This window comes from Siniperca chuatsi, linkage group LG18, assembly GCF_020085105.1.
Source record: "Siniperca chuatsi isolate FFG_IHB_CAS linkage group LG18, ASM2008510v1, whole genome shotgun sequence".
NCBI lineage: Eukaryota > Metazoa > Chordata > Actinopteri > Centrarchiformes > Sinipercidae > Siniperca > Siniperca chuatsi.
In genome coordinates this window covers 17,134,549-17,161,012 of record NC_058059.1, presented here as the reverse complement: position 1 = coordinate 17,161,012, position 26,464 = coordinate 17,134,549, and the positions used below count along the sequence as shown (strand labels likewise).

Here is a 26,464-nt window from a genome sequence, read left to right as displayed (position 1 = left end):
AATTATGTTTAAATGTTTAAAGCCTAAATGTTCGTTCAATATCAAAATTGTCAAATAAATTTTTACCTTTGTAATGGCATTGTTTCATTTGAACTTTCTTGTAGTTTTTAATTGCTGTTTGAATACCCATTAGCCACGACTTATTAGATTGCTGTTTATTATTGACATGGGCTTCTATTTACTGTAAATATTATATTAATATATATTAAATATTTGAAATTTGCAAATGATTAGTCTTTACTTTTTAAGCATTTTAATATTAAAAGAAAAAAAGAGTTGCTCCCTGGTATGGAGAGCCTGAAGCACTGTGTCCTAGGTTCCTCTGCCTGCCCTGCCTAATGGTCAGACTGCTGTCGTTTGATAGAGGCTAGTTTTGTCGGGCCCTGTAGGATTCATAAGCATCCCAAGAACTAAATTACACTTATGCAGTGGTACAGGAAGCAGGTCAATAAGCAGGATCTTGCATTGGTCTTGCCTGTGGCATTCAGCATGTTTATCTCCTGCCACAGAGCACAGTAGGCAAGGCACTGGCAAAGACAAAAAAGAGAGCAATCACTGAGGTTTCTAGTACCCCATCAGCTGTGCTTCAGAAGTTGCCTCACCAGAGACACCTGGACCCAAAGACTCAAGCTGCAGGACTTTGTCCGCCCTCATCCGTCAAATCTCATCCCAACAGATCCATCATTCATTTCTCCCCCAAGCCCCTTCCTCTGTCTCAACAGCTGTTCAACAGTTCCCAGCACTGCAACTCTCTCCATTTAGGTGGTGCTCGCTCCCTCCCAGACCCCGACTACATCCTCTGCTCCAACTGCCCCATCAACCATACCTGTGCCACAATAGCATCCCTCCAAGGCCAGGTTTGATAAAACAAAGGCGGAGGCAAGCACTTGTAGTCAGTGTGGGCAGTTCAGAACAGCATCCACAGGGCACAGAACAAGGGCACAATATACTGTCCTAATTCAGAGACTTTCCTTCTGACACTGAGCCATTGGAATGAGATGAAAAGTTTAAATGGAACTCAGCCAAAGGACAAAAACATGGACCAGCAGGAGTAATAGAGGCAGCAGCAGCAGTACAGTTAGTCATAGCAGTGCTAGTAGCCTTGGCAGCAGTATAGTTACAATAGGAGCAGTGTTAGCAGCAGCATTAACAGCACAGTAGAAGTAATAGTTGCAGTAAAAGCAGCAGTAGTAATGTAGTCGAAGTTGTTGTAGCAACAGGTACAAGTGTTGGGGAAGCTACTCTTTACATGTAATTAACAAACAAATGTAATTCTCAATTCTTCATTGTTTAGCATTTGAAGCATCTTAAGTAATAAAATGTATAGATCAAAGTTAGAATCATGGTGCATCTTTGTGTCGTGTTATCTAGTTTTGGGGGGGTTTTTTGGTCCCATTTATATATATTTTCTATAATTTCCTAGAAGGGAACTTATACTGTATGTAGTTGTAAATTCTTAGGAAGGTACTTGGAAAAAATCATGTAATGTGTTTCTAATTGTAGGGAAAATACAGAGTGTTAAAGTGATACACGTTCAATTAATTCATTCCAATTAATTGCTATAGTTTTTTAGTCAGCTGAACATGCAAATATGTGCAATTTGGCTACCGGCAAGCATACAATTCAACTGTATAGAGAATAGTTTCCAATGAAAAATTAATTAATTCATCATTAATTTAATTTAAAAACAAAATCTCTGAATAAAATTTGTCATACTTGATCAATTGCTTACTGGCGCATTGAGGCTTTATGGGCTGAGGAAACACAACTCAATGTTCAGAAAAAAGCGGTCAGACACCCAACAACCAAACTGTCCGGGCACTTTAAGATTAGCCAAAATACCTAGGGACACATTAAAGATGCGATCCAACCATGATAGTGATAGTAGCATATAGCTGTTGTAGCTACGGTACCAGAAGTAGCAGCAGAAGCAATTAGTAGTAATGAAAACGAACAGACACAGTAACGCATCAGTAATAGGTAGACCTAAATTACGGACAGCACCTGAACGCGTCACTCTGCAGCTGGATACTTTCGGTTACCTCAGAGAAAACAGTACCAACAGTGAGATAGCAGTAATTTGACACACAGGTCGTTCCTGCAGAGCCACGCGGATTAAATTAATTAACAGTCGGTGACAGCAGGATTTACTCTGAACCTGGACCGTCTTAATAAAGTTTAGAGTCACTGTTTTGTGAGCAGAGTCTTTAACATCCTGATTGAATTCACCTTCCAACTTAAAAAAAAAAACTGGGCAAAATTGCGTCTGCCATGTCCAAACTACCAGGAAATGCAGGTGTGTCGGTGCTCGGGGACAAGTCGCTGGAGTTTTACCGGGACCCGGTGAGCTTCTGCCGGCAGAGGATCGAGAAACACCAGAGCAGAGTGTTTCAGTGCCGCCTGCTGAACAGACCGACCGCCTTCATCTGCTCCGTGCAGGGAGCGAGAGAGCTGCTGTGTGGTATGTTGTGCACGTGTGCGCATGTATATATGAGTGTGTGTGTGTGTGTGTGTGTGTGTGTGTGTGTGTGTACGCGCACGCCACACGTGAACACGTGAAGTACATGTTTTGTTTCCACAAGGTCATTAATATTCTTATGGTGATTTATAGATTTTATAGTCATAGTATAGTTAAGTAATACTTGAGGGAATTATTGGTGACTTTATTAGATGTGATACCATTTTGTTTTAATCATATGTCACTACACACATTTATTCTTACAGGGAAACTAGTGTATCTGTAGTTTCTAGTGAGCTCATAGTGACTTTGTCTCCTCTGCCTCAGGATAATGAGTCAGATTTTGATGTCAGGCAAAGGAACAAAAGAAAAATGTCCTCTGTGTGGAGTGACAATTCACCCCCTAATCAGGGATTAGTCTGATCTGTCATGGGAGAGACTCGTGATGTTGCTGGAGACGGGGAAGGGAAGATGTTACTTTGATTAAGTTTTATTGTAGTCTTATTATAGTCTGCTACCCTTTAAAACAAGGTAACGGTTGCACTATTAACACTTGGGAAATGTGATAACTATATGACATATTAATTATTTCCCTAATTGTGATGTCAACATAAGTTATAAATATTAAAGGCTACAGAAGAACTATAGAAATGCATCTAGGAACATAAGGGGGCAAAATAAAAATAAATAAAATAAAGTTGCTATAAACTCACCTTAAAGTACAGTTTAACTTATTATAGGTCATAGGAGTATTATACTGATTTTTCATTGGACTCAGCCTTTAAAGGATGTTGCTTATTTGAAAATTTTAGATATCGGTGCCAATACTATACCTGACTTTCAGTACTAATTCAAAAAAAAAAATGTTTTTCAGTTCCTGTACCATAGTCTGAGGAATATAAACATGTTGTATCCCCTTTTTCACAAAATAGGCCAAACTCCTCAGTGCATTATATATTTAATTTTATTATATAACATTTGTGAACAAGAAAATCTCATTTAAGAATTGAATATCTGCACATATAACTTGATGAAATACCCAAATAAAAGAAATAGTAGCACACTGAATTGAGATATAAGAGAACATTATTACAAAACAGACATTAACTAGACTAGATTATGATTTTTATTTTTTAAGCAGATGTAAGGCATGGGGAAAGTTACTTCTCTAAATGTGTGAACATACACTGCAGTCCATTTAGACATATCATACATATTTCCAACCTTGATTTAATTGTTTGTTTCCCTCGGCCATTTTGAAGTGTTGTTGATGCTGTGGATTTCATAAGAGGATTTATTTGCATTATTGAATCCTGGTATCTTGTTACATGTGACTGGATAACTGTTACACATCCTCAGTATCTCTTTCCCTCCTGCTAGCCTGCTTTGTTTTTAGCACTCACACACACACACACACACTTGCAGGCAGAATCAAACCCCGACATGGACAATGTGTGTTTGATTGTGTACTGAGTGTGTGTGAACAGTATGTATATATGCGTGTGTGTTTGTAACAAAGTTCACATTGCGTGTTTCAGAGAAGTCCAACTTGTTTCTGAAGGATCCAACTGACCTGATGACCAACATGTATGGTGACACCGTTGTCACCACTAATGGTAAACACACACACAAAAAACAATAGTAACACACTCACAGCAATATATACCCTACACTTATGTAACACAAGATCGTAATTGTAAAAATGTGTTTAAATACAGTTCTGCAAATATAAACATGAGTAACTTGTATTTGTGTGTTTCAGGTGAGGAGGCATGTCTCCTCCGTCTGTCTCTCACCAGCCTGTTCACAGGAAGTTGTCTGGAATCATCAAGTGATTATATCACCAGGTGGGGAAAGTAATGTTATTAGAATAGTTTTTCAGCATGAATTCCTATTATATTTTGTTGTTGTGGATGCCTTTGACTGACGTTTGTTGAGTCACGTGGTTCTTCACAGACAGACTTGAGTTTGGTGCTCATTCTCATTTTTTACTTGTGTATTTGAAGCCTCTTGTTCAATGGATGTCCATGATGACACCAAAAATGGTGGCAAGGACATTTGTGACACAACTGCAAAGCCTTTATTGCTGCAACAGTTGTAACGCGTCCATCCATGTCCAAGGTTTCTTGAGAAAACGCTGACCCCCTGTCTGTTCTATGGAGCCACGAATCCCTACAATAACTATACTGTGTGTAATATGGTGATTCAAATGCTGGAATAGCAAGTGAACGTAGATTATGTTGTTGTTATAATGTACAGAATGTAGCAAAAAGCACTGCCAGGACCTGTTTTTGAATGACTTCATCTTGAGACTAAAGTGTGCGCGTGCGTCCGTTTGTGTTTCTCTACCTCTTTCTGTCCACAGTGTATGTGAGCGCTGTCTGAAGGACCTCTCTCTCAGGTAACACTTAACATAAACCTCCAGCATTTTCATTTATTCTCTTGGCCGACGCTTTCGTCCAAAGCAACGTACAAAGCAGGATTACAAGTTGTTTCACAAGCTGTAAAACTAAAATATAAAAAACATTTGCAAAAACAATAACAGCAGTAACATAAAAACAAGGTTGGACAGGTAGTTTCACTGTGTGTGTGAAGAAAAGCCACACAACCGTTATATGTACATACAGTTTTATGACGCGTTTTTTTTTTATTTTCAGTCCATTATGGGATTGTTAGCAGCATTCAAGTCACTTCATATTTACAGTACAGACTAGTTGTTTTGGGACAGTAAAGGTAATGTATGCAACTAATCGATGTGTGATCTGTGTGTGTGTGTGTGTGTGTAGTGGCCAGCCAGAGTGTGTGTACTCTGCCTGTAAGCGTCTGGGGACAGAGTTGGTGTTGGGCCTTTTTCTGAACGTACGAGCGGAGGAGCAGCCTGAACTTTTCCAGGAAATCGCGCATCTCTGCACCCAGCACTGGCATGGTAGGAACACAGATATGCTGTACACACACACTCCTAAGAAGCCGCCCTTTCTTTCTGCAGCTATCAGTTCAAGAAACTGCTCCAAAAAAGGGTTCATGTAAATGTGTCTTTCATTGAAATGCAGCACTGGCATTGTAAGACACTCACTCTCAAAATCTGTCTCTCTCTTGCAGACATATTTAGCAAGTCTGTTCTGTTAAGTTGTTCTGCAATACGGTATTGCAAAATCTCTCACTTCCCCCCTTTTATTTCAAGTTAATAAATATGGCTTTTTGTGTGGTTTTGACCATCTTTGCCTGTTTGCTGAACACCTCGTCTTCTGCCCCCGCAGGTCTGATATCTGCTCCGGTGAACGTGAAGGTTCCTCTGTGGTCATCGGGTTTCTCCACCGCTCTGGACGCCAGAGACAAACTGATGGACATCATCAAAGACAAACTGGAGAATGACAAACAGGGGTGAGGCTGCATGTGTGTCACACACACACACTTCCTAGTAGAGACAGAAGGATACGCCCCACTGCTTCTCTTCTTCCCCCTCATTCTCTTGCATCCTCCTTTCTTTATAATCTTCCTCTTGCTTACAGGAGTTCTCAAAGATATTGCTGGTGGAAGTACAGTAGAAGTGGGAACACATCTGGTTCTTCAGCTTCTCTTGTTTCTGCTTGCTGAAGATTGCCAGTAGTTATGTTTCCATTAAATTGTTGCACAAGTTTTAAGTACGTTTCTGGAAGTTCTGCAAAATAAAATGTGAAGCAGTGCGTGTCTCCATCACTTACCTTTATGCAGATATGTATTTAGTGGAGGCATGGAACAATAAGTGGGAGCAAGTCATAAACCCTTTGTCTCCACTAGAAGCAGAAATGGTTACAACATCACAATGTGCTAAAATGTGTTTCCACTGGCTTCTGTTGCATCATCTTTTTCCAATATGCCAACTTTTCCACCTCAGCCAAGCATTGCATTTTGTGTATTTCTGCTCTTATTTGTATGCAAATTGAAAATGCGCTAAATATAGGTACATGGAAACATACGACTGACCTTTTGCCTTTCTTCTGCTACTCTCAAATCTTATTGGTCATGTCAGAGGTTTTGAAATCCCTTTACAAAATAGCAACATTACCTACTGAAAATCATGATGCTCACTGCAGTGACACTTATGCATAAAGCTCTCTCCCTCTGTGCTGTAAATCAGAGGCTGTTGATCTGTGGTCATGCACTATTTTGTGCATAGTAACCATGCTGTTAATAAGTAATGATTTGTTGAACTTGGCATCTTAATCTGAATGTTGCGCTGTCCTTTGCCTCGCCGGCTCTTTAGTTTTGTCGGCTCTCTTGGTTCTTTGCCGCTGCCTGACTCCAGCGCTGCCTCCCAGCACCTCCTGTTGTTCATCTCAGCTCTGATCCCCAAAGCTCTGGCGTCGCTGCTCACCTCCTTCACACTGGCACTCAGTGGAAATGAACAGGTACGCACACACGGCTTTTTTTGTTGTAAAAATTTGATAAGATGAAGTACCTAAAAAAGAAAATGAAGGCATGCCCTTGAATGTAATTAAAACATGCCACTCCAATCCATCATTATCCTTCAGTTCTCATTCTTAGAGCAAACACTTATCCTGATAAAAAAAAAAAAAACCATGTGATGAAAACAGTGCTACATGTAAAATGAAAGTTATTACCAGGATTTCTTTTCTTCCTGAGCAACAATGAGGCCTCTTTAAGAACCATGTACCTTAACTTCTCTTGCCCAGTTCTTTCTGCTTTAAATAGAATTAAACAAAAATCTTTCTCCATGTTCATGAGAAGACACGGCGACGAGCGATGGAAGACCCCGATTACCTGCATAGAGTACTGCTGGAGGTGCAGAGACTGTGGCCTCCTTTCATTGGTGGACGCAGAATAGCTGTTCAGGTAGGACTGTTCACCTGGGGACTGGTTTGCATCCTATTGAGTTTCTGTCGTATGTGGTGTAGTATGTGGACCCAAATGCAGACAACCAGGAAGCGGTTTGAGGATGGAGTAGCCGGATGGAGATCAGAGCTGAGATGAACAACAGGAGGTGGCTTACAGACAGGTACAGGCAGACAGACCGGTAAGCAGACAGGCAACAAACAGGTAACCGGTAAATAGGCAGATACAGGTCCAGGTACAAGAATATGGGTTACCGGCTGGCAGTGGTGGAAACAAGGAAGAGAGTCCAATGAGGGTATACAAATCCAATAAGGAGCAGGCAAAGTTCAAAGTCCAGAATCCAGACACAGTCCAAAGAAGACAAAGAATCCAAACAGAACTCACAGTAAGAATGCCAGGGAACTGGGCACGGGAACAAGGTACAACGAAAAGTGCACCAACAGCAACACACACAAGACAGGAACAACAATGATCCAACACTGAACAAAGGAAAAGACCTGGACTAAATACCCTAAGGGAGGTGAGACAACGAGACACAGGTGCAAACAATCAAGGAGGGACCAACAATCAAAACTGGAGGGAAAGCAAACAAAGACAGGAAGTAAAACCACAAGACACACAAGGAGAGGAACGCACTACAAAATAAAACAGGAAATAACAAAACCTCAAACTATAACAGTTTCATGTAGTACTGAATGAATATTCAGTATTTCGCATCCTGTGTTCTGAATTGAGAGATCCATTGTCCCTTTTGGGATGTTTTCTGAAGCCATTATAACTATATATATATATATATATATATATATATATATATATATATATATAGCACTTCATATGAACTGGTTACTGACAAAATATAACATAAGTACAACCTATCTAATATAGTTTGTTAGCTGTTTATATTTTATAATAATTTTCTTTAGCTGAGAATTATTTAGTTTATGCAAATCTTTTCATTTGGGTGTTTTAACATGGCTGTTAAATTGACAAACTGTTACAACTAAGAATTAAAAATTTTAACTATTGTAGGGTAACTTCATTCCCTCCTGTGCTAATATACACAGTTGTATCAATTGGTTCCCATTCATGTACACTTTGAAGGATTTATGATGCTGTACTGTTAGGTATTTACTGTATATTCTGTAGTCTTCAAAGTGACACAGGCCACGATTGAATTTGCCGTTTTCTGTGTTGCACTCCTCTCCTCTAGATGGCGTCATATTACTGTAGATGAAAGTCTCTTCCACTGTCAGGTCCTCTCTCTTGTGTGTACTGTACACTACCAGACAACACCATACAGTGCATTATACTAGCCCTGCACTAAATACCAGTTTGGTCAATCCTGTAATGTTCAGTTTGTGTTGATGGTCAGTTTGAGGCTCAGCATTTTGCATCAAGTGTTTCAGCTACTGTTGGTGGGCGTCCTGTACCAACCTCTTTATTTTTGAGACTTTTCCTCTTGCAGCATTAAAGACATTTGCAATGTTGCAGGTGAGACTGAAACTACAGTAAAACAAAGACAGCTAGTGAGTCCTGTTACGCTGATTACTACTAGCATTGTGTGTTAGCGTCAACAGAGGTCTGACTATCAATATTTGAGCAGCATATGTGTTTTCATTCATTTACCGTAGCACTGTTTTATTATATGTTATTTTGTACACCCCTTGTTTATTATAAGTTGTTCCATGCAGCCATCATTTCCACATTGTTTTTACTGACTTACTATCTATGAAGGTTTGTTAAATATTCTCGTCTATAACCTATATTGTTGTGTTAACCTGTGTGCTTGTTACAGTGCAATACACATAATCATCTTATATCCTGTAGGCCAACTGTATTTGTCACAACATTGATTTTCATTCATCAAAATGATTGCTTTCTGGTTTGACATCAGCACTGTCAATAGAATCCCGCCTTTAATCAAAGTCCCGTCTCCGCCTCCTCCCACATTGTTTTTGATCATTGTGACCTCATCAAACAGCCTTATGCAACTGCCCAATCAGAGGCATTGATCTTTCTTCGTGATTGATCGGCTCCGCTCCCCCAGAAGGAAGGGAGTGGGCTGGGGTTGGCAGTGGGAATGATGTGTGCTGGTGACACTGTGAAGCCGAGTGGAAAGTCAGTTTGTCACTTCTAGGAAACGCACCAACACATTTCGATTAGTGTTGGCCTCAGTGGGACACGGGTTCATGCCGTGTGGGAGAATTTTAGAGAAGAAGAACTCAAAGAATAAGTGTATTTATTGTGTGTGTTTTTTAAAGCCATAAAGTCCACAAAGGTCATGATATAAAACAAAGAAACAAAAATTAACAAAAAAAATAGAAAAATGCAAGATGGATTTGTTATTATTGGGGGAGGAAAGAGAATAAAATATCTAAGCTGAGTCAAGTAGACCAGATTATGTGTTGAAAGGTACTTAAGTACTTATGGTTAATTAGTGACATATTGCAACTGGCATCCTGACTGTAACCACATCAAAATGAGTACAGAACTCCTATGTTTTATACTGAAGTCTCATATACTATAAATTGAATGTTATAATGAATTCAATGTAGAAACATATGGCACATTCTTATGCAGTCCTTTCTTTGGTTTATTGAAAAAAAAAATTATGACACCACAGTGATGTTTTAATATTGAATAACTAACGAGGAACACAACCAGAAAGAGTGACAGTTGGCAGTATCTTTGTAAAACCTCCAACACACCGCTAATGAAAAGAAAATCAAGAGGGAAGTGCTGCACCTGGAGTGAAAAGAGTTGATGAGATGTTTGTGTGCAGGTGGGTGTGTAAGAAAGAGAGAGATTATTAGTATTCACAATCAGGTGGAAAAAGTAGAAGCTCCATCCAGGTGGAACTAAGATATGCAATAGTTTTAGCAACGTGTGTGTGTGTGTGTGTGAGAGAGAGAGAGAGAGAGAGCGCAAAAGGGAGAGAGAATGAACTCGGCAAGGGCAGAGACATCTCTCATTGAGAACTGGGAGAAAGAAAGAGATTTGTAAAAGATTTTCCACTCCAGCAGAGCGAGGCAAAGAGAAAAATGAGAAAGAGGGTAGGGGAAAGAGAAATAGTGATCATGTTCTCTGGCAGTCCATTAGTGCAGCTACTAATGGATGTAGTGAAAAGATGAATTAAAAGGGCAACAATTGGGAAAGTGGTCTTTTTGCCCCAAGGTGGCTCCTTTCACCAGAGCTTTGTGAAAAACCAACTCAGGAAATTTAGCTCAAAATGAAATTGCAATTTTCATTGCAGCCAAACATCAGGGTTAAAAAAGTCTGCCATTCATGTTGGTTCAAAAGGGTATGTATGCATGTTATTAAAGTTGCGTCATTTCAGTGTTCCCAGTTGCGTGCTATGACACTGCTTACAAATCTGCTTTAAAATCCGGAACCTCCTGATCAACAGTTTTTAAAATAGATTTGCATGATTTTCCAGTTTGAAAATTAGAGGTGAAAACCAACTTCCAACACTTGGATGTTTATTCAGCTCTCAGTGCAAACAGTTACATATTTCAATTTTAACTTAATTTCATAATATTTTGCAAGCTTTAAGCTTTTAGTCATTTAAATTGATGCTTCAAAGCCCCAAAAAACATATTTAGGACAGTCCTAAATCCATGAAAAAACGGAGTTGCCAGAAAGTTGCAGGAAAATTGATGGAGATCATCACAAAAATTATGATGAGTAGCACTTTCTTTAGCTTTACAATCCAGAACTGTTGAGTAGATACAGATAAAGAAAAGTGAATGTCAATTAATTTAAATAAGATATAATAATGTAATGTCTCCCTCTGTGTGTGTGTGTGTGTGTGTGTGTAGGACTCCACCCTCGCAGGGTTTCTTGTCCCAAAGGGTTATGGTGTGATCTATATCAGCCACTCTGTCCACCGCGACCCAGAGATGTTCCAGCAGCCGGACAGCTTCCTGCCGGAGAGATGGAGCGGAACGTAAGGATCTTTAAATTTAGACCGTGTTGCAGAAATAGACTTAAGTGTCCTATGTGCTTCCTCCTTACAGTAAAGATGTTCAGAGTTAGTTTATTGAAGAAGAAAATGATTATGAAGCAGATCATACACAAGTTGTAATCTCAAAGTGAGTTTTACTACAAAGACAAGAAGAGCAAAACGTGAAAAGGACGAAATTCAAAAGGAATGACGAAAACTAGGTGTATTATGTGTATGTGTACAGTAGTTTGTGGGTTTGTATGTGTGTTTTTGTTAATATGTTAGTAGGTTTTTATGAGGCTTAACATATGAGCTCCATTTCTAACCATTTTGAACCCTCTGACCCACGCCTAGTCCAGACATAGTCATCTCAAATTATTTTATCATAATCAATTAACTGCTATCTAGGTATCATTTTCTTCTCCTTTTTATAGCAATCTGAAATTGTTGACATTGATTTTTGCTGTATGACTGCCAGATTAACGTTAGCTAACCATAGCCGTCAAAGTTCAGTGCATGATGGTCAAAAAGGCATTTAAAACGTAGAAATTTCATGGTGAAATCAATTAATTTCAATGTAATCTCCACTTTCAGTGGATTCGCTTTCAGAGACAAAGTAAAAATTTGCAATTTTCTTTGTTCGAAATCCAACTTCGGAGAACTTTGGCACGCAAATTCGCATCGTTGCCAGTAGCAAGCCATCTTGACAGCATTGACCTTTTAGGGAACGGAGAGTCCTAAATCGTAGCTGTACAATCCTGAAATCAAAATGCAAGGGGGGAGTAAACGGCCAAGTACTGAGAATAAAAGAAAGAAGCCCTGAGAGCTATTGTGACTGACTAGCACTAGCATTTTCCTGGCTTGCTAACTTGTTAGTTGTTAGCTTGCCACCCATGCTAGTTCAGCAGCTAGCCCTGTGAGCAGTCCCTATATAACCAAGCCTCAAGCATCGCCTGTTTCACAAAGACGTGTAGATGCACTTTCTGGTGTCACCAGACCTTTAACAGTTGACCTCAGCTGCAAGTAAATCGGAAAATGACTATATTACTAGTTACTCTATTATTTTTTGGTCATTCATGGAGTCACAAGAAGTCAAAAACTTTGCAGCAATCTCAACTCATCACTGGTAACTTCAGGTTTTGGTTTCAGTCCTTTTAGAATGAGCAATTGCTTCTGCCCAGAGCCGCCTTTTGCATAGATAATCAACAATCACAAAATGAGAAAAAAATATCAGAGAGGAGGCAGAGAGACACATTTCTGCAACTACAGGAGCAGAAAAGGGACCAGAATGAAATTCAAGAAATTATGATTTTTGAGTAAGTCGTTCTTCTGAAAACTGGAAAAAGTTTTGCTTTCTTACTATTGATGCTGCTGTCTTCACCTACACACCCTACCTGCCACTGTGGCATCACACACTGACACACACACACACACAAACAATGACCATTAGAAGAAGTAAGAGGGAGGAAGCTTTCAGTGCCATGACACATTAAGGGTTGAGGAAATGCGTCACGAAAAGCCTTTCTGCTTCATAAAAAACAGAAAGAAAAAAGAAGACAAAGCATTTTTACTAATGTCCATTACAGGTTTGTTTTTTTAAAGGACTGGATAATATTTCAAAAGAAAAGAAATTAAACTTGAGAGAAGAGAAAACAGAGAGAAGGATGAACAAATGGATGGTAGATGAATTTATGTTGATGCAGATAGGGATGTATGACTATTCGGGTAATGGGAAGATTTCTGTGAGATGGATGATTTGTGTAGGAGTTAGTAGTGAAGAAATGAAGAAGGAAGGAAATTGCCAAACCTTGCCAAAGAATGCAGGTTTTAATATTTTCCACGGATAATCTTTCTTTCTTTTTTTCATTTGTTTTAAATTTAGCAATTTAAATAAAGTATTTAACAAGTGGTCATTGAAAGGGAACAGAGTGTAGACCTCATTAATCAGTCAATCTGATGGATAAAACAAAACAAATACGTTAGTAAATATGTAAATAAATAAATATACATGTACAGTATTATCCAAAATTAGACACAAAGAATAACTACAAAATGTAAGTATTGTTTACTGTATTCATCCTTTGGTGCAGTACGCTACTTAAATTGAAACTTGAATAAACATTAATAATATTCCACCAAGGAGAAACCTTAATCTAGTAACAGCTGAAAAAAGTAGCTCTGCAGCTAAGAGTGGTATAAACGGCAGTTATACCATAGCCACAGAAAATAGGCTACTTGTTTCTAAATTGACTTGCATGTGTCAAAAGTATTTTATTGCAGGTAACCATAGCAACAGTACTTCTGCTTTGTGCTAAGCTACCAAGAGCTTCAAACTTAGTCTAATGTAATCATAACACAAGGAACTAGGAATTAGTTTAATTACATTTCACAAAAAAACACAATACATCTTAACTTACAAAACAGTATGCCACTAACTACGGACCAATGACCAAGTAACGTCAGTAACATTTGTCCATGTGTGCACCTTTAAATATAACAAAGTCATACCTACATTTCTCAGTTAGGTTTAATATATTGTTTGGCCCCATTAAACTGTTATTTTATGAAGTTATGTTAAAGCTTGTGATGCAGTGACTTCCTGTTTACACTGTTGATTGGACGGTGCTGCAGATGTTTCTTAATTTACACATTACTAAAGTCTTTGCTAGCTAAGACATTTCTTAAGTTGTAATGGTGCAACCCAAATAAGTAAATCAATAGTTTGAAAGCTAGATAGTAGTTATTAAGAACTAAGGAAGTACTTCACACGCTGTGGTGAAACAGACCTAACCATGAGATTTACTGACTAATTAACAGACTTGAATGGATGACGATGATGAACGCAGCTTTTCTTTCTGCCTGTGTTCAGCGACCATGGTATAAGTGTGACAATGCATGTTAAGATGTTCTGATCTACAAAAACAATGGACAAGGCTCAGGCAAAGAAGTCCTCTGCCAAATCGGGTATGATCTCTTACATTATGCACATCCTTGTGCCAAGCAGAGTTGTGTTTTCTCTAAATAAATAAATAAATAAGATAGATTAATTTTGTCATATTAATCCTTCCATACACACCAGACTAGTAATCAGCTTTGTCTGGGGGTCTAGACTGCAGCTTGCTTTATGATACTGTTTTGGAAAATCACGCTGGTTAGCGCCGCACATACATATGCCTACATTGTTACCATAGCAACCGATGCAGATAGATTAACAATGCCTGAGTACACACATCTGTCCTGATCACTTTCACGTATACAGTTCAGCACAGACAGACAGAAAAATACAAACAAAAACAGACTTGTTTGGCTTCTGAACACAATAGAGACACACAAAGAGACAGTTGAAGACAAGCTGTGGGTCGGCATCCCTCACTCACATCCCTCGCTCTCTGTCTGCTACCTGCTCTGGTAAAATGAAACCTGATCTGGCTCTTTCACCAGTTCACTCTCTCTGTCAACTGTTTTTCTATTCATTCACTTCCTCCATTCACCTGTTTATTCTCATTCATGTTTGTTCATTCAGGGGACAGAGCAGAGGGGGAGAAAAAAAAATCTATGAATGTATGTAGGTAGCTGCTGCCATGGAAACCGGTCACGTGACACCTTTACCGTCTTTACCAATAGGGATTCCCTTTGTGGGTGTGTGTGTGTGTGTGTGTGTGTGTGTGTGTGTGTGTGTGTGTGTGTGTGTGTGTGTGTGTGTGCAGGGTGGGGGAGAAAAATGCCCTGTGGAGTGGGATGGGATACAGAAAAATGAGTCAGAGAAGATCCTATCCTACTTCTCTTTTGTGTGTGTGTGTGTGTGTGTGTGTGTGTGTGTGTGTGTGTGTGTGTGTGTGCGTGTGTCTCACAACAAAAAGAGGGTGATTCCTCTAAAATGAAATGTCCTGTTTTAGTTTGGGGCTTTCCTCTATCAGTTAAATATAACTGCCATTATAAAAACCCCTTTTAGTGGAACAGACAGTTTTAATCAGTGAAGATAAATAAATTACACAGACACGCAAGCACACATGTTTAACAGCAGTTTCACAGGAAGGACCTCTTTTTCTGTCCTTTTTTTTTGCTCTTTTCAAACAAGATTCTTATAGTTAAATAAAATTCTAGTTAAATAAAATTGAGTTATTAGATTAGATATTAGTTATTAAAGATGTTTTTTGATGAATTGCTTATACATAACACAATGTCAACTAAGTAATGGATGCCATTTCAAATTGACTGAAGAGTGCATAAAAACAACAGAACACTACAAAGACATATATGAATAATTAGACAGGTAGCTGCTGCCATGGTAACTGGCCACCTCACACCCCGTTTTTACCAATGGGGATTCCCTGTGTGTGTGGGTGGGTGTGTGTGTGTGTGTCTGTGTGTGTGTGTGTGTGTGTGTGTGTGTGTGTCCATCCTCCTCTGCAGGATGGGATGGGGTTAAGGAATGAGTCAGAGGAGATTTTCCTTGAGACAATATGATGTAAAATCTAGCAAACGTATTATAAAAATATACCAAAAAAAGACAATAAAATGTGTGAAATGTACGTGCCTAAAATCAGGTTTGAGACATCCAGACATTAAGTATATGACCCTAACCCTAACCCTAACCCATTAAAGACTAAAACCAACCATGATAAATACTGATAAATATTGTCTGTGTAGTTGACCCTGATATATTGTATTCATCTGTGCCATGCAGTAGATCTTCATTGTCAAAAACTCTTAAAAATGAGCCACACCTTTGCAAAGGATGACATGATCCATCATAGTGACTGTAGTTTATTTTGAGTTGATCCCACATACACCGTTCTGCTGCCATAAATAATCACTAGCACCTAATTCACCAGCTAAAAATTTGTCACAAAAAATGCTCTATTTACTTCTGTTTACTAGTGTCGTTCTATCGTACTGAAAACTACAGTGTCCGGCTGTTTTAGGAAATAATTTAGCCTTTTTTAAAAATGAAACTATACACTGTGTTTGTAACCCGCAGGAACCAATTGGCTTTCGGCTGAGAGGTAATTGTAACTGTAGGAGATTCAATGTTTTGATTTACGTATGCGTGTACTAGTTATGTGATGTTAACTGCTGCTCAAACTAGTGATTTTCCCCCAGGATGAATAAATTGGCTGTTTTTCTTTCTGTAACTGTCCTTCTGCCTGTCTATTGCTATTGCTGTGTCTTCTCTTCCACCCCTCCATTTATCTTCCAGTCTGTTTCTCTTTCCTCCTACCTGCTTCTTTCTCTGCTTCTCCATCTGTCAGTCTTCCTGGAGACTATTTTCCTGTCCGCCTTGATAGTTGCCTGGTGCCTTTTCTTGCCACCTGGCTGTTTAATTTAATGACTGCAGTCCTTTTACATAACAAGCCTACCTACAATAACGACAGTTTAACCACGTCGTCTGTTTGTGTGTGTGTGTGTTTCTGTGCAATAGTTGCGTATAATGTCCGCTGTGTGTGTGTCCAAGTACATACTGTATCATCAGCCTGTGTGTGTGTCTGTGTATGTGCTTTTCCAGTTGGAAGCAAATAGCAGAACTGGCAAGTTAACATCCTATCAGCCAAACACCCACACAGGCTCCGGCGGTAGATAAATGAATCGGAAACACTACCAAACACAGATAATAAACCGAGCTACTGCAGCGTGTGGTGTTGCTAGTTTTAGATAAATCTGAGAACAGGGAGTTTCCTTCTTGTCTATAAAAAATACTGTTGTTTTCATTTGAAGTGGAAGTTACCAGCAAATTTGAAGTATTAGATTGCAGATTAGAGTGTAGTTGCTAGATTACAGTAGATGCCATTTTGTACAGTGCTAATAAATAAATAGCATTCTTCAGTTATTTTAGGTAGTTCAGTTAGTTTGTTAAGTTTTTGATTGATTTCCAGATGAATTTACCTGAAAGAGCTGCTCCATTTAAATATTTGTTCGTCATTCATTTATAATTAGAAACTGTATTCCTTATATATGCTCAATTGTATGTTTGGCTGTAGAAAAATTCACATTTTTGCATGTTCATCTGACCTGCTGTGCACTGAGTAAAACTTTCAAGGTGACGCTAGCTTAGCATTTGGATCTAATTGGAAGTATACCTGCTGATTGCGCTCTATTTTGCCTTTACATGGTTCTCCCTAAACTTCCTCGAAAATTATTTTGAAAATTTGGAATTTACGGACCGGTAAAATAAAGCATTACTGAAAGGTAAAAAGTTAAAATTTTCGTGGTAAAGTGAACAAATACAATAAAATTTGTGCACAAATACAGGCACTAAGACACAAAAGTAACACAAAAAGGCTTGGGCAGGCAGCTACTCAGAAGTGGATTCTTGAAGATATCTAGAAATATACTACTCCAAACATTCTGTAGAAGAATCGTCCCTCAAATCCGCTTACTTACAGTATTTTATATAATCTGCATGTACTTGCTCAAAACCTTCCTTATATTCCGACTGAATCGCCATTTCATTTGTCTTTATTCATTTACGAGGCTATTTTGATTTGTTTTGCTCTAACCAATCAGGAGTGATTGTCAAGTGATGTGTCCATCACACCAAGTCGTTTTCAGTTTACATCCTAAGCTGTGGTTGCTACGAGCAGTTAACGTTTTTCACATTGATCAGAGCAATATGGAAATATCTTTGATCTACGAGTTCTTACTTCTGTAAGTCGACTTACAATTTAAACAGCTGTGTTGATTTCATCCACACTTGTCGGCATTTTTCTTTTGCTATTTTTCATGAATGTAGCTAGGTAGCTAGCTAGCTATGTAGGAATATGATGTCCCCATTCTTACTCCTGCCTACTAAGCTCTGATTTTTCAACTGTTTCGCTAACTGGGGGCAAAAGCCATCAATGGGCACAACATCAGACCTGGTTTCAAACATTGGTAAGTTTGAAACTAGTTGAAGCTGTGCTGCTGAGTGACACCAAACTTCCATTTACCATTGATGTTTTAGATCACTGAAACATAAACTGTTATCGAACTGGTAAAAATTTGATAAATATCAATGTGATGCATCCACGTTCAGCAAGTTATTCATTGGAATATGAAGATATAAGGAAATACACCTCTAAACAACAGCGTGCACCCAGAAATATTATATCTTTAGTGCTATTTTTCTTATTTCAGAAGCCCTTCTTTTCAAACTAATACTTAATTGGATGAATTAAATGTCTTCTTGGCCTCAGAGCGGTGTCATGGCGTTTCAGGCTGCTCTCTCATTACACTTCATAGTAGAAAAATGAATTATACCGTACAATAGATTATATTTCTCTGATTTACTTCCCATCCATTCAGCATATTTGATATAGTCTTATGCTGGACTGGTAAGACTTCCTCTCTCTCTGTGTCTCAGCATTACAGGTCTTCATTGTACGCCACACGTCTTACTGTTTCAGGATGGGCCTAATACTACATTAAATCATTAGACAGATGCTGCAGAGAACACTAATATTCTCCCTTCTCTCTCTGTCTCTAACTCTCTCACACACAAAGCCTCTCACACACACTGGACCCAGACTATACACACCACTAATGCTTCCTGTTTGCCTTTAATCAGAGCTCAGGTTTCAGGAAGACAGGATGCATTAGTGGTGAGAGGGAAGAGGTGGCCTGCATTAGCAGGCTGTTGACAAACCTGTCAGCTGGAAACAACCAGCATCTCTTATTTTAAGTATATTTTTAGAGAAGTTACATTGGAAAGTTACAGCAGGTATGGCAGAGAAAGTCAGACAGACAGCATGTGTCAAGTTGTGACAATGATTCAGGCCCATGTTGTGTTGCTGTGCACCATCAGACTTGTTCATTCATTCTATCTAGAGTCCAGGTGATTTTGTCTTGATCCCAGAAAGAGAAGTTATCACTTAAATGGCTCTCATGTCACAGAGAGATCAGCTGGAACAAGCAAGGAGTCTGGACACATTTCCATTTCAGATGGGTACTATTTTGAGTCCTTGAACTTTGATCCTTAAAGGTACCCTATGGAGCTTTTGACCACTAGTAGCACTATGGAGCAATGTTGATCCCCGTTTTTTTTGTATCATGCATGGTACATATTCCGTCGGTTTTAATGCTATTCTGCTGATCGACAGTTAGCGGAGGTAAGAAGAGTAGCAATGTGCCAGCAAAGGCAATGAAAGAGGACTGCAAGCTAGAAAACATGGATGTAAACAATGCAGGGTTTAACATATTTTTAAAATTGACTTTGCAAATGTTTTATGACGAAGGCATTGCATTCAGCATGTTCGATAACTTCAGTGGTTTTGGTGAGAGACACTAAATGTAAACCTAATTTTTGTTTGTTTACAAAAGACTCCACAGGGCACCTTTAAATTCTCTGGCTGCACCAGAATCAGATTGAGTTCTGTTGGACAGGTACATTCACATGTGCCACAAATTTGATGGGCTGTTACTAAAGGTCAGCATAAAACACAAAACCAATTTTAAAAAGTAGTTTATAAAACCTTTTTAAAAACAAATTTAGAAGATTAGTCATTTTTGAGGAAATACAAAATGTAAAAAACACACAAAAAAAGTACAAGTATAAAATATAAACATGTAAAGCCATGCCAGCGGCTCTGTAATGCTGTGCTTCGAGCTAAATCCTAACGTCAGCATGTTAACATCCTCACAATGACAAAGCTAACATGCTGTTGTTAAGCAGGTATAATGTTTATACCATGTTCACTATCTTAGTTTAGCATGTTAGCATGCTAACAGTTGCTAATTAGCAAGAAACAATCGACTATGAATGGAATTCAAATCCAGTCCTGTTGAACAATACCAGCTTGAAGCACTCTGATCGGTAGAAAATCATTTAAAAAAAGTTTTGTGTTCCTCTAACACTTGAAGCTTTGTCAGAATATTGATTTCTGCATCTCTGATTTCTTTGCACACATTTGGCATTAGTGTGTAACCATGTAATTATATTTTTGTATGTGCAGGAATACAGTCCAGGAGAACTTCCTGTGCTCCTTCGGCAGCGGGCCCAGAGGCTGCATTGGAGCTAAACTTACCGATATCTTCCTTAAGGTGACTCCATTTCTTTGCTCAAAACAATGCCATGCACAAACACACATACACACACAATACATATATGCACACACTCTCTCATTAGTGTCATTTCTCATTCAGTCTGTAAAATTGTCTTCTTTTTGAGCGAGGGAGGTAAAAAATTGACCAAAAGTTGTCTTTTTCACCTTTCTGACTTTCTGCTGCATTTAATGAATGTTCTTTAAACACAAAGACACAAAGAAGTAGTTAAAATGCTGAGATGTTGAGATAGCATTTTTCATTTTGAGCTTCTGGGTCACATTTGGGGGGAAGTCTACAGGACTGAGTGAAAGGTCGATGGAAAATTTACTTCCAATGTGTTTATCCTCTTCAGGGATGGAGGAGAGGATGCAACAGAGCTGACGTAAAATACGGTCTAAATTTGTAGAAGAAGTACTGTAGCACTAACAATATCACTGGTGTGAGATAGAGGGACCCAGTTAGATTGATTAAACTCTCCTGAGACTGCTTACTCTAGCTGTGTATGTGGAAACTAAAAATTGTGTGATTTAAGGATGAGATTATTATTATGGGAAAGAATATACACTGTATATATTCTATTTTTAATGATTAATTAATTGGGAATGTGTTCACTAATGGGAGAAAAATGGGAATCCAAGAGGACACCAGCATAGGGAAGTGAAAATTGGGAAGCTTCTGGGAAATTTGTAGAGGACCTGCTACTGGACGAAGGCCAATGCTACTGTAACTATCGATGTACTGTAACTGACATAATATGGCATATAAACAAAGAATAAGGTCAGTATGATTAGTTCAGAGTTTTGAAGCTTAACACCCACTTAATGAAATAAGTAAGAAACCAACAGTGACAGAGCGAGAGAGAGAGGTGAACCATCCCCCAACCATTTTGTAAAAAGAGCACTGCTCATGGGAATGATGAAATACTTGGCTGTGTATGTGTGTGTGTGTGTGTGTGTGTGTGTGTGTCTGTGTGTTTATTAGAGATATCAGATGGAGAACCAGAGAGCCCAGGTACAGACTGTGCTGTTTAAACCACCTGCCAGTCCCCATGGCAGCACTCACCAAAGCCACCATTGCCTATTTACTCTGGAGACACACACACACACACACATACATGCATACACAGCCTATGGAAGGCACCAGAACAAGTCAGGTGTGTCACAGGTGTGACAACAGGAAACAGAGAGATTTATTTCCCATCTGAGGATATTCCCTCTGGAAACAGCTGTGAGTGTGTGTTGTGAGCCTTTTCAGTGGGGAGTCGGGGGGTGACACCAACTTGAAAACAACCACTGTGAGTCAGTGGATTCCAAGGTTTCAACTTACGTTGTAAGGATCCCCTCTGATTTTCGGTAATCACAGCCAAACCTTGTGTAGGTTAAACAGTTCTGACAAAAGGATTGAATATATAATTTTTTTGTCACAAGCAACAAAGTGAAACTTAATAGACTCTCTCCTACGCCCCACCGTCCTCAGTAAGTTTTGCAAACTTTCTGTTCTCGCAAGCACATATGCAGTTTACAGTGAGAACGGGAGTAGATTTACCATCAAAACTTTTAGTAATTTTTGAAACAATATGACCCTAATTTCAGACAGAGGTAGACAAAAGCAGACTTGTCGATGGCAGTGGCTGTCGATTAAGCTAACTCCATGAGTTGGTTGAAAACGTTGTGTCTGGCTGACTGTTTCCAGGTGACTCCTTTTGAAACTAGAAAGGGGTCTTGAATATGTTCTTGATGGCTATATAGACGATATCATGCTAAAAGACTAAGGCTAAAGCTGGATGTCCAAGGCCAAAAGTCAGCATCCTCACAAGATGATAATCCATTTGGATGACATGGAAATAAGATTAATCATTGTACTGCAGTGTAGAGGTAGTAAGTCCTAGTGTTATAAGTATGATAAGGAAACATGTAAGATCTGACCGTCATTCGAATATGCTTAGCTTTTGGGGGGATAAAGAGTTTGGCTGTGGTCGCTGGAACTTTCCCAAATCCAAAAAAGAGCAGGACAAAGCTGCTAATTCTGGCACTCTTATATAGTAGCGCCGAGGCAATGCGCTAAACAGTCTTGTTTTCATGACGTCTTTCATTGCCAGGTCAACTGCTTATCGTTGCTGTTTCTCAGTGAGCATGGCAAGAAAGACCAGACGAGAGAGCAGAGGGAGGGAAGCAGATTGCACCAGTCAACCAATGAGAGGCTTATCTCAGCAGTTCGCATCCGTTAAGTCAGACTGTTAATTAACACACTTAAAGTACATTATTTAACCTACACTGGTAAATTACAGTCACTAGGACAGCATCTTTATGTTTTCTTCTCAGATTATTAAAGAGCAAAAACAGCAACACATGCATAACAGCACAGTATGGATGGGGGTGTTACTGCAAGCTATCCAAAATGCAACAGTGGGGGATGACTCAGTCCTACACACACACACGCACACACACACGTTTGTTTTACTATCCCCGTGGGTGACAGTCATTGACATAATGCTTTCCCTAGCCCCTTACCCTAACCTTAACCTAATTGTAACCTATACCCTAAAACCATGTCTTAACCCTCAAAAAGCAGTCTCTATACACACACACACACACACACACACACACACACACACACACACACACACACACAGACTCATGAGTCATTGTAAATGTTGGACCTGATTGAATGGAGCTCAGGTGAAAATGTCCAAAGCGGTTTAATAATCTGCTCTCTCCTCATTCAGCTCTCTCTATTTAGAATTGGATTACTTAGAGGCTGCTTTTTTTTATTGCTTAAGCAAGTGTGCATGAATGGGATAATGTCGGCAGAACATTGCTGTCTTACTCATGCTCTCATATATATATATATATATATATATATATATATATATATATATATATATATATATATATATATATATGAAAGCTGTAATTGAGGGTTTCTTTTGTACCACTGTGATAGCAAGTCATGTGCACACTTTATTCAATAGTTGACACATATTAAGTATTATTTTGACAACACCCAGCAGGTTATTCTGTTGATAAGCGAGAAAGAGCTGGTGGATTTTATTCTCAGGTCAACAGCATCCACCAAACTCTTAGTATTTAAAACAATTTTAATATGTATTGTATACTGCCTCATAAGTCATAACAACCAGAGGCTGGTAGGTAAAATAATGTAAATACCTCATGGAGAAGGATTTAAATTCTCATTATAAATGAATTGCAAAAACACTGCTATAAATGTCTGTGCTATTTAGGTTAAATGCCATTTAATAGCATTTGTCAGCTGGTAAGCTCTGTGATATGTGGCTTTCCAAAGCAACATGAGATAAATAGCAGAGCTTCATAGAGTACCAAATAATCTGTGCTAACACTGCTAAGTTTATTGGTAAATAAATACATGATTTAAAAAAAAAACCTGCAAATGTTTTAAAACTGTATGTCAAGGGGAATTGTATTGACGGCTAATCTTAAAGGAGAACTACGGTTTACCTTAGGTTTCACTGAGCAGCATATACAATGACTGACCCAACACTGCTGTGTGATAATGTACAAGAAGTATACACACTATCCATCACCTTGTTATGGTTCATTTTGCAGTAATGATGCACACGCTGAACCTCATCTCTCACTGTAACCTGCTCTGTCATGGCTAAAACACCAGACCATTTGGCTGTTGAAAGTGTGTCTGATTGGCTCTCAGCAGACTGACCACACACACACACACACACACACACACACACACACACACACACACACACAGGAGGGCGTGACCAGAGTAAAAAGAAGACCTCAGGGATCTAGGTCAGAGATGTGACTCATCGCCTCCTTGCTTCATCTTTCCTCTTTCCTCCTTATTCACCACCCCCACCCTTATCATCCCTTCTCCATTGCTTCACTTCTTTCCTCCCTTCTTCCATCCCCGTTCATTCATCCTGCTCCTCCCCCTCTATCAGGAAAATCTTCATTCATAAAGTGGAGGGAGGCGGGGCAACTGGCTGTTACTGGTGGATGCGATTGGTCGGCTTTGTGGCTGACTATCAGCCAGTGGGGAATGCTGGCTATGACATCACCAGCTGTGGAGCTCTGAGTGCACTTAGTATGTAGAATAAAATAGAACAGAATATTTAGGTTTTTCCTGTCTTGTGGGACCATAGTTCAGCTTTTACACAAAACAGACTGGAGATGGAAGGAGTGTAATTTGGTGACATTTTGGTGAAAAATGAGCTCTTATTGAGCTCTGCTAGATGGTCAAATGAGCACAGATATGAAGAATGTGTTTATGATTTGAGTCATTTCTGCCACCAACAGAAGTTCTATGGACCTAATGTTCCGTTTCAGCTTGGCTGCTAGAAGGTGTTGCGTTGCATTGCTATTTTCAAACTGGAAAACAACATACAAACAGACATAAATTGGTATGGAGGCTGTAGCTTTACAAGTTGGAGACTTATTCAGCGTTGGCGGAGGCTCTCGCTCTGCCAAGTGCCTTCTAGTTTAACATTTTGTTTTTGCACTGCTGTAAAAAGTTATAAAATTGTACTGCTTTTAACTCTAAATATCATCCGTCAGACAGAAAGTAAGTTCCCATTTATGTCGATGTAGCAAAGATACCGAAGTTCCAATACATTCAGAAAACAGTTTTTCTTGTGTTTTGCTGCCAGAAAGCGTGTATGTACCTGTTAAAGCACTACGACTGGTGTTTGGACCCTATATCGCAGGACCTTGAGTACAAATGGCTGCCTGTGTCTCGTCCCACCAACCCCCCCACCATCTCCTTCACCCGACTGGATCAGACCGGATCTGAAAGGAGTGACACCGGCTAGGGATGCACAGTATGTTGATGTACCTGCTGATAAGTTGGAGAAAAAAAACATATTGCGCACTAAAAACTTTAGCTAGAGGCCTGTCTAGAATGTGAAGAAAAATCTGGAAAATATGTGAACACACACAGAGGGAAGCCAGCAAACTGTGAGGCTTTCCCCCGCTGCGTATAATACAGTAATCATCCTGGGGAAAGCCGAGGAGTGTGCTGGTTTCACTCTGTCTTCCTCTATTCTGCAGCTTTGCTTGATGAATCTGCAACGGAAGACAAAATAAATGACTCATAATTATTCTTCCATTGTTGAATCTGATGCTGCTAGACAGACATTTTTTGGTGAGTCATTTATTGAGTCATTTATTACAGTTTAAAGAGATTCACTATGAAACTCCTTGGCTCACTGAACCTGTCTTATACATCAGACATTGCTTCTAGGTTGAATTGAGATACACCTTCTTTTTTCCTTTTTTTATGCTGGTGTTTGTTGTGAAATTGAAATTACCTTCAAAACTGCAGCTTTGATAAGGTAGAAATAGTACACACACACACACACACACACACACACTGCAGTATCAATATTTAAACCAGATAAATCCAAGGAAACACACACGTACACACACGCGGAGGTAAACCCTCAGATTCCATCACTGACTGCAAACCTGTCTCCCCTCCCCCCTCCACCACCTAGCAACCACCACTGCTTAGCAACAGTTCGTCATACCGACACTGACTTTCTTCCTTTTAGTATGCAAGTCTCACAAACACACACACACACACTAACCTTATTTTTGAAAGCAGTTGGCAGTGATATGCACACCATCTCATGTAAATGATGCCTGAAGGCGTTTCAGAGCTCACGCCTAAATTTTAAATAATCGTAGCACCTGAATCATAAACCAAACTAGACTTATTCTGTCTGCTACATTGATAAAAATTAGTTTTAACTTCTTATTTATTAATATTCAAGTGTAGTACAAATTATTTGTATTATATTACATATTGTGTATGTTTGCATTTGTCTTTCATTTAAGTGCTGTGATTGTTAAATGTCTTTTTTATGTTGTTATGGGACAGTGTCTAACTTCATGTAATGTAAAGTCAAATGTACATTTTTTGAGGCTGTATGACATCTCAACTGTCACGCTACATTGTTATGTTGTGAGCCTGTGTGCTATATTTTTAGTAAAAAAAAATTTATATTTCAAGTATTTCACTGTAGTTGCTTCTGTTGCTGTATCCTGTCAAATTTACAGATCAAATATTCTGTCATTTTGAATGCTACTGATTCCTTTTCTGAAGGTGTTCCGGCCTCGATTTCAGTTTGGGGTTTGTTATTTTGGTGCCACAGTGCAGTGGTTCCCAACTTGGGAGTTGGGGGTTCCCAAAATAATTAATTAATGATCTGAAGG

At 39.1% G+C, this 26,464-nt stretch overlaps 2 protein-coding genes across 8 annotated transcripts in view; one reads left to right on the top strand and one right to left on the bottom strand.

The window, feature by feature from the left end:
- Window positions 1-2,454, bottom strand: part of si:dkey-247m21.3 (5-hydroxytryptamine receptor 4) — a 55,773-nt gene extending 53,319 nt beyond the window's left edge. Inside the window, exon 1 of one of the 3 annotated variants that reach the window (XM_044174557.1) lies at window positions 2,335-2,454. The gene's annotated coding sequence lies outside the window, so the exon portion shown is untranslated. Of the gene's footprint in view, window positions 1-2,284 lie in introns of all 3 variants that reach the window. The other 2 variants (XM_044174559.1, XM_044174558.1) reach the window with 2 other exon arrangements.
- LOC122865736 (beta-amyrin 28-monooxygenase-like) lies at window positions 1,867-26,263 on the top strand. Of its 5 annotated transcripts, none has more exons than XM_044174565.1 (11): window positions 1,867-2,461; window positions 3,997-4,074; window positions 4,221-4,305; window positions 4,824-4,859; window positions 5,245-5,384; window positions 5,716-5,839; window positions 6,702-6,846; window positions 7,187-7,291; window positions 11,110-11,237; window positions 20,162-20,249; window positions 20,605-24,186. In XM_044174565.1, exons 1-11 carry the CDS (start codon window positions 2,272-2,274, stop codon window positions 20,656-20,658), a joined length of 1,173 nt encoding a protein of 390 aa, XP_044030500.1. In that variant the 5' UTR covers window positions 1,867-2,271; the 3' UTR covers window positions 20,659-24,186. The 5 variants fall into 5 exon arrangements, with proteins under 5 accessions (XP_044030500.1, XP_044030499.1, XP_044030501.1 ...); XM_044174564.1 differs by lacking the exon at window positions 20,605-24,186 and adding an exon at window positions 24,955-26,263 and having other exon boundaries at window positions 1,869-2,461; XM_044174566.1 differs by lacking the exon at window positions 20,605-24,186 and adding an exon at window positions 24,193-25,040 and having other exon boundaries at window positions 1,869-2,461.
- The last annotated feature ends 201 nt before the right edge of the window (window positions 26,264-26,464 follow it).